This window comes from Cetorhinus maximus, chromosome 14, assembly GCF_964194155.1.
Source record: "Cetorhinus maximus chromosome 14, sCetMax3.hap1.1, whole genome shotgun sequence".
In the NCBI taxonomy this organism is placed as follows: Eukaryota; Metazoa; Chordata; class Chondrichthyes; order Lamniformes; family Cetorhinidae; genus Cetorhinus; species Cetorhinus maximus.
The window spans coordinates 4,307,722-4,316,954 of record NC_135892.1 but is presented as its reverse complement, the minus strand read 5'-3'; the positions used below and the strand labels follow the sequence as shown (position 1 = coordinate 4,316,954).

Sequence of the window (9,233 nt, the reverse complement as noted above, 5' to 3'; positions counted from 1 at the left end):
TGGAGGAGAGAGTTCATGATCTAAAATTGTTGAACTCAATATTCAGTCCGGAAGGCTGTAAAGTGCCTAGTCAGAAGATGAGGTGCTGTTCCTCCAGTTTGTGTTAAGCTTCACTGGAAGTTTTAGATTCCTTCACCCCACCCCACCCCCACTAGAGCTATCTGTACCTTGTTTGTTCTGCTTTCTACCCTTAATTAGCACATTCCTTTAGATAATAGCACCACCTTCAACACCTCTTTGTCCTTTTGTCTGTGACATCTTTTGGTTATCTCCACCTATCACTGGCCCTCTATCCAGCTCTTCTTGTCCCAACTCCCCCCCCCCACCCCTCCCACACCCCCTTAAACCAGCTTATATTTCACCCCTTTCCATTTTTACTTAGTTCTGTTGAAGGGTCATGAGGAGTCGAAGCGTCAACTGTGCTCTTCCCCACCGATGCTGCCAGACCTGCTGAGTTTTTCCAGGTAGTTTTGTTTTTGTTTTTGTTTTGGATTTCCAGCATCCGCAGTTCTTTGCTTTTATCCATTTCTCAATATTCTAAGCACTTTATTTCATCCAAGTTACAACAATAAATAAAACAATATTTGATTCCAGTTTAAAATTATTTTTTCCTTTTCATAGTAACATCCTCCCAGTCTGCGTGTGTGATCAAGAAGCTGAGAGGCCATATACAGGTTTCTAGTTTGTTAAATCTCTTTTGTTGGATTAGACTTTCTCCTTCAGCTTGTTGAATTACCTAATAGAGGATATTTTGCTTGTATTTATTGGAAATGTAAAAAAAGAAGCATTTTGAGGCATGGTATTTTCTTAGCAATTTTGTAGATATGATAAACTCAGAATTATGAATTCATTTGTTTTAAATATGATAGAACTCTGAGATAAAATCAATCCTATCTTTTAAAATATAATTATATAAAATATAAAATAACTCTCAGCTATATTAAGGGCCAGACGCTTCTATACCATCCCTTTGATATTTTAATGTGTGTACTTACCTGTTTATTTTAAATGGATTAAAGCCTGCATTAAACTAAAAAATCAGATGACTCTCATACAACTGCATTAAGCGTTCATTTACAATTCCCACTGATAGTAATTTTAGGTCATAATTGTCACAAAATATAATTTTATATAAAATATTTTAAAAATATTCTGTATCCTTGTATTTGCTCATTTTGAAATCTCCTGAAGAATGAAATTGACAACATCCTTTGAAAGTCCAGGCAAAGGGCTGAATTCTGCAGAATCGACAGCAGAATTGACAGAGGAGAAATGCCCACCCTTAATAGTCTCTTTTTTGAAAATGCTGGCACCTTGCCTATTGAACAAAACCAGGGCCATTTGGAAGCTTCGCAGGAGATACTGGCCACCTCCTTCTTTTCTCAGTTGTGAAATTTTTGAGGTCAGCAAATGTGCAATTTGTTCAGAGACGGGGTTAGATGCCAGCAGTTTCCTTTGCTCTGCATCTTTAAAAAATTCTTCCATTGTCTGTGTAACGTTGATACGTCCGTGCTCATCATCATTGCTCAGATCCAACTCTGCAACCTCAATCGAGGAGACGCCATCTTCAGGATTTGGGCAATCTGAATCTGATGAAGACATTATTAGTTAATATTTTTTTATTTTCGGTAGCCCACATTAACAACAATGAATAGTGGTATGAACAAGCAAAAGCTCATTTAACATTATAATTACCATTGTTATCAACTTCACATTTTCATTAACCATGTTAAAAGATATCAATTCAAAATAATATTCAATGAAGTGCCGTGCCTAGTACAGTGATGTCATATTATCAACTTTCATTCAATACTTTTAAAACTGGACACAAACAAGCTTTTAAAATGGATGCTGCAAATCATGTGACCTTTGGCATTTGAGCTACAGACGGTACCGAGTCTCAAGCCAAAACCTAATTGAATATCGGCATTCACAGCCATCCGGGGAATTCACACATCTTTTTGTTCAAGGTTGAACCAACACAAAAGGACTGTAGAATTTCCAGACTGCCTGTTTCCCTGCTTCATGATGGACAAAAGGGAAGGTTGAAACTCAATTTGAGGCCGGCAGAAGTAAATGGACACTATCAACCTTCCATTGTATCATGATGGTTTTCCTCATCCAACCTAAACTGGGTGAATCTTAAAGATGTTAAACCACAACACAGGATGATGGAATCAACATAAACACTATCTCTTTATTGGAAAATGACTTGAACTTGTATATATTCACATGATGAGGGAGCCTTGTTGTTGTCTGCTTTTTAAAATCAGCTAGGAGCTGTGTGCAGGCAATCTCACCAAAGACATCGAACTAATAGTTCAACTAATCTGTGACCCAGACTCAAAATAAGCTGCAAGTACCTGGTTCAATTTAAAGTTCACCTGAGAACCAACTTCCTTGAAATTCGACTGCAAGAAACCTCAAAGTCTGCAGAGAATCCCTCACTTTACAAGACCCTCACTTCAACTTTAAAGCATAGAAACTATCTAAAAAATACAGGCCTGCCACTGGGAGACCAGAGATCGTAACTCAGAGACTAAGATAATAGTAGCCTGTAAAAGTGCATTATCTTTATCTATATATAATCTTTGTGTGTGCGAATGTGTGCATGGGAGGGTGTACGACTTTGTGTTTATTCAGGGTAAGTGTGTGGAAATAAAGAACCTTATTCTTTTTAATTCACAAAAGCTTGCTGCTGATTGATCATTTAAGTGGGATACATACTCCAAGGGTAAGAAAAGACACACCTTCACACAAAACATACTGATCATAGACAGTAAGAGAACACATACAAAGCTGTCTATGACAGGAGCTTTACAGATTGACTTTATCATTGGGATATAACTGTATGGAGCAGCACTCCATGATAGATGCTAAGAGCAAATGTCTTTTAAGGGCTTCTGCCAAATCTGAATAGATTGTCCAGCATGTTTTACTCATTCATTCTTTATCCAGAAAGTTTTGAAATCCAGAAGTGACCTGATCCCAAGCATTCCAGACTGCAGAGGTTACAGTGTTTATTGTTCCTAAGGCGTGGTGCCCAGAACTGTTCACAGTACTTCAGGTGTGGTCTAACCAGATCTGAAACATGACTTCTAACTCTGAGTATTGATTACCACAATCTACACGTATCCTTGGAATTCGGACCAACACATTGAAAATTGAAATTTTAATAGAAGTATTATTATTTACCATCATCTTTGGATTTTACTCTTCAAATTCTGAGTAGTTGCAACTTTATAGCCTGAAGTAGACAGCAGCTGGATGTTAGTCAATTGATAAGTTAAGTCACATAGAACCACTTGTAAAGACTGTGGGCTGAATCTTCCGGTCTGCATATGGGGACAGGCCTGACACGCCAACACATAAAATGACGCGCAATGGTGTCGGGCGTCATCTCGATATATCGTTCGGTGGGCGCATGCCGGAGGCGGCTGCGCACCCGCCGAAATGTCAATGGCCTATTAAGGCCATTAAGAAAGTAATTAAACTAGTTGAGAACAGTGCACATCCAACCTTAAGATTGGCAGGCAGTTGAAAAGACCAAGCGGCCTTCACATTTTTCAGGAAACCTCATCCACGGGCGGGATGAGGTTTCCTGAAGTTTTTATAAAATAAATAAATAATTTTTCCCAACTTCACAAATGTGTCCCAACTCATGTGACACTGTCACATGAGGGGACATGTTTAAATAATTTTTTACATCATTTATTAAGATGTTTTATTCTCCATTCAATTTCCCCCAGGCAGCTCCGTGCCTCAGGGAGATTGCTGCGCTCTTTCGCGCGCATGCCCTGACCCTCCCTCTTTCCCCAGCCCACACAGGTAGTGCTGACCGGCTGCACTTAACGCTGGGTGGGCCTTAATTGGCCTGCCCGCGTAAAATGGCGGCGCGCAGCCGGCGATCGGCTCTGCGCCCACACCCGCCTGCTCCTGCCCACCATAGGAAAAATTCTCCCCTATGGTACGAAAATGCTTTCGGTGAATGTGCTGAAAACTTAAATGAAGGTTAATCCACTTTCACTGCAGATTTGGGTTTCAATTTCTTAAAATATTCTTGATCCGATATGGGCATCCACCCCCATGCCATCCCATGCTTCCTCTGACCCCATACCACATCCTACCACTTCCATGCCCCCCATGTACCCTCCCTAACCAGTCAACCAGTATACACTACATACAGTCCTCAGCAGCCATGCAATAGCATTCAAAATTATTTTTAAATCACTGGAAAAAATTAAACCTCTAACATTCTAATAAAACCCTGATTCAAACACACCATCATTGATACTAGAAAGAAAAAAAGCACTCTAGCGCAAAAAAAGGAAATCCTTTAAGTGCCTACTACGTATATACACAAACACAAAAAAAAACGCATCAAAGGTATATTCGGTCAATACAGTTCCTTAGAAGTTTTAGTTGTCTTGGATCAATAGGCCGTCTGCTGAGATTAAGACATTAACAGCATCTGAAACCCAGCTAAGTATTCATAATGGCTCTAGCTTCCATGACAAAAGCTTCTAGCTACATTGTCTGAAACTGACAGAACAGAATGGTGTCCTGCTTCCATTTCAAAGCACAGTGCCTGACAATCAATGGAGGGGAGCAGGTGCAGAGATTTTTTTCAACTTTCAAAAGCAGGGCTTTTTAATAGCCAGAGCTTTCGGTTGATTTAAATCATATCACAAAACATGACAGCAGAGGCCGACAGGGCTTTTTTTTAAACATTTTTATTACATTATGGCAATTTCTCCAATGGAAAATGTGCTGTAAGGCATGACAACACTTCATAATAGTGGTCAACGTAAGGGTCAAGTTACCTTTGTAGGTCAGATTCCTATGATGAATCACTACACTAACAACACATCTACATTACAATACAACATCTAATAGTGACATTTGAAGGCGTCAATACATTTTACACTCATTCTTCAGAATGTTCCCGACTCCTCAGCAGACGTCCCCCAGTGGTCATGACCTCTCCAAGAAAGTATGTTTTTTTAGGGATTCCAAAACCCGCACCAGCATACAAAAATGATGCGTGGCTGAAATATAATTTCCCTGTATCCTCACAATGGAGACCCTGACCTCGGAAGAGGTGCGAGTGCACATTGCACTGAAGGCCTTCCCAACCCGCCAAAAGGTCAGATGAAAATGTTGTGGGGTTGGTAAGGAAGGGGAAAATTGTTATTCTAGCAAAAGAAATCTAAGTTCAACGTTTCCCAACCCGATTTGCATTTCCATTGGGGATAAAATTCTGGCCCTTAAACTAAACAAAGGCAACTACAAGGATATGAAGACAGAGTTGACTGAAGTGGAATGGGAAAATAGGTTAAAAGGTGAGGTGGCAGAGAAGCAGTGGCAGAGATTTAAAGAGATATTTCATAACTCTCAACAAATATATATTCAATTGAGAAAGAAAGACTCTAAGAGAAGGATGCATCATTTGTGGCTAACTAAAGGAGTTAAGGATAGTTGAAAGAAAAGATGTACAATGCTGTAGAGAGTAGTGGTAGGCCAGAAGGTTGGGAACATTTTAGAAACCAGCAAAAGATGACTAAAAAAAGGAAGAAATTGAAGTATGAGAGAAAACTAGCAAGAAATATAAAAACAGACAGTAAAAGCTTCTACAAGTGTATAAAAAGGAAAAAAGTAGCTAAAGTGAGCATTGGTCCTTTCGAGGATGAGACTGGTGAATTAATAATGGGAAACAAGAAAATGGCAGATTTTGAACAAGTATTTTGTGTCTGTATTCATAGTAGGAGACACAAAAAGCATCCCAAGAATAATAGAACAGCAGGGGGCAAAAGCGAGGGAGGAATGTAAAATAATCGCAATCACTAGAGAAAAAGTACTAGAAAAAATGGGACTAAAGACTGACAAGTTCCCTGGACCTGATGGCTTGAATCCGAGAATCTTAAAAGAAGTGGCTGCAGAGATAGTGGATGTGTGGTTTGTCATCTTTCAAAATTCCCTAGATTCTGGAAAGGTCCCAGCGGATTGGAAAACTGCAAATCTAATACTTTAAGGAAGGATGGAGACAGAAAGCAGGAAACTATAGACCGGTTAGCTTAACATCTACAATTGGGAAAATGTTAGAATCCATTATTAAGGAGGAGGTAGCAGGACATTTAGAAAAACATAAATACAATCAGGCAGCGGTCAACACGGTTTTGTGAAAGGGAAATTGTGCTGACACATTTATTAGAGGTTTTTGAGGATGTAACAAGCAGGGTAGATAATGGATAGTGGATGTAGTGTATTTGGATTTCCAAAAGGCATTCAATAAGATGCCATATAAAAGGCTACTGCACAATATAAGAGCTCATGGTGTTGGGGGTGATATATTAGCATGTACAGAGGATTGGTAAACTAACAGGAGGTAGAAGCCTGGATTTTTAGCGAGTCGGGGTGACTCGGGAGCCTTTTAAAAATGACGGCTGGGTCCCAATTCCAGGATTCCCAATAACATTCCTGGGCTGCCTAATTTTTGGGAATGCCTTTAAAGGGTGCAGGCTGGTTCCTATTAAAAGCCCGCACCCGACACTCCTGATCTGGCTGGCTCCATTTCAGAGATAGGCGTGTCCTACACTTCCGCAATTTTCATGGAGTTGGGCCAAGTTTTTAAAGTGTCATGCTTCATGGCCCCTAAGAAGAGTCATGAACCCTAGTGTGCATGAGGGGACCTTTTAAAAGATAAGTTCAAAAGGTCACCTTCATGCCGCCTATGCCAAATTAAACCCTCCACCCAACCACTACGACCCCCATGCCCCCTATGCCAAGCTCTGTCCTTCCACTCACCCTGTATGTCCCCTTATGCCCCCATGCCAAACTTTATCCTTTCACCCATGCTGTATGTCCTTCCCCCTTAGCCAAGCTTTGCCCTGCCACCCACCTCCATGTCTTCTCAGTCCGGCTATGCTAACTGTGCCCTTCCAACAATCAATGTTTGCTCTGGGGCACGGGTGTTCTTGTATTAGCTGCCTAGGCTCTCAATATGTATGCTTGGCTGACAGCCCAGACAGCTATTAGGATACTAGAACAGTCACTCCCCAGAGGAAACATTGTTTGACTGACAGCTTAGGCTCTCTGATCAACTTCACAATGTTTGGTAGCACTGAACTTGAGTATTGCTGAAAAAAAATGTTGTCGAAGCTTTTCGTCTTACACTCTTCAGGACAATCACATGAATACCAAGGTCAGCAGAAGCAACAATTTATACTGAAAGAGAAGATTGGTCAGCATGTGGACTCTGATTGGCAGAGGTGTTGTTGTGGAGAATGCTCCAGTTAATGGTGACTGATAGTTAAATGCCAAGCATTGTTTGAAATTTAAACCAGGCAGCTTGACTCTGATTTGTCAAGGCATTGCCCTGAGGAATGAACCAGCGAATGGTTATCACTTATTTTGCTTAGCTGAAACAGGTGCAATGTGTGTATATGTTCCTTCTGTCTGCAAAGAGCAGAGTCGCTTGTATTCATATATGTAGCTTCCAGTACGCGCAAATGTGGCACACTGCAAACCCGACTGACAATCCTAAATTGGTTGTCAGTGTAGTTTTTAGCACACTGGAGATAATTTAGCAAATGCTGTCCAATCGCGAATCACATCTGATGTCGGATGCTGTGTTTTGAGTTTTGCAAACAAGGGCTGGTTGAGTATGGTCTGTACCTTGCCTGTTGCGAACAGCGGAAGGGACATGCTGCTTGATATGTTCCACCAGTCTTTGGGACATACAACCTACATACCTAGCATCACACTAGCACTGAAATTCATATATCACGATACTCATTTGTGTGATAGGCAGAACGTATTTTTGGCTTGATGGCAGCATCCTGTTAGTGGCGAATATGATTCGTGCTGTTACTGCATAGTAACAGTGTGAAACAGCTAGCTTCATCTGTTGCTCAAATTTTTGAGATACCTAGCCCTTCCATTCTTTGATGCATCCTATTTCAGCTTGCATTGTGAGCAATAGACTTGGGCCCTATTTACAAAGCTGTTGATGAGGCCAATCTTATAGCGTGTAGAACTGTAAGAATCCCAATGTGTGTTGACCAGTGAAGGTAGGCTTGGGGTAGACCATGGTAGAGAACCTGCTGGCAGATTTCTCAACTAGTACATCATGGAAAGGGAGTTCATTTGATTGCTCCATTTTAAAGGTGAATTTGAGCGCAAAATGGAGCCCATTACGACATGCAACAAAATTATTACATGCTGCTACGGATTTAAATATAGCAAACGTATCATCCACATACTCGAAATATGCAAGTGGTAGGAAGTTAGGTGTCAAAGACATCCTGTGGGATAATGGCTATCCTGATCAGATCATCTTGCACTGTATACCGTACAAACTCATGAACAGGCCTAAGGCTGTCACTTTCGGCCCTGAAAAGTGCCCACTCTACCATAGATTACCCTGGAAGGGCATCTCAAAAATTTGCTATATGAATTTCAGTGCCAGCGTGATGTTACGTATGTAGGCCTACATCCCAAAGGTGGGCGGATTGTATCAAACAGCATGTCTCTTCTGCTGTTCGCAACTGGCAAGGTAGGAAAACAGGTTGTGAGGAGGATACAATGAGTCTGCGAAAGGATATAGATAGGTTAAATGAGTGGCAAAAATTTGGCCGATGGAGTCGAATGTGGGGCAATGTGATATTGTCCACTTTGGCAGGAAGAATAGAAAAGCAGAATATTATTTAAATGGAGAAAGATTGCAGAACTCTGTGGTACAGAGAATTCTGACTGTCCTTGCACATGAATCACAAAAAGTTAGTATGTAGGTACAGCAAGTAATTAGGAAGGCAAATGGGATGTTGGCCTTTATTGCAAGGGGGATGGATTATAAAAGTAAGGAAATCCTGCTACAACTGTACAGCACATTGGTGAGACCACACCTAGAGTACTCTGTACAGTTTTGTTCTCCTTGATTAAGGAGGGATGTACCGGCAGTGGAAGCAGTTCAGAGAAGGTTAACTAGGCTAATTCCTTGGATGGAGGGGGTTGTCTTATGAGGAAAGTTGAGCAGTTTGGGCCCTTTACACATTGGAGTTTAGAAGAATGAGAGGTGATCTTATTGAACATGTAAGATTCTGAGGGGGCTGGACAGGGTGGATGCTGAGAGGAATGTTTTCCCTCAAGGGGGAATAGGGGAATCTGAAACTAGGGGCACTGTTTAGAAATAAGGATTTCTCATTTAAAACAGAGATGAGGAGGAACGTCATCTC

General features: G+C 40.9%; 1 protein-coding gene across 1 annotated transcript in view; it reads right to left on the bottom strand.

Annotated features, from left to right (window-relative positions):
- Window positions 1-800: 800 nt before the first annotated feature.
- The window catches only part of LOC144689369 (shieldin complex subunit 1-like), a 94,288-nt gene continuing 85,855 nt past the window's right edge, over window positions 801-9,233 (bottom strand). Inside the window, exon 3 of the mRNA XM_078556428.1 lies at window positions 801-1,589. Within this exon, the coding sequence (XP_078412554.1) occupies window positions 1,171-1,589 (419 nt within the window). The 3' untranslated portion in view covers window positions 801-1,170. The remainder of the gene's footprint in view (window positions 1,590-9,233) is intronic.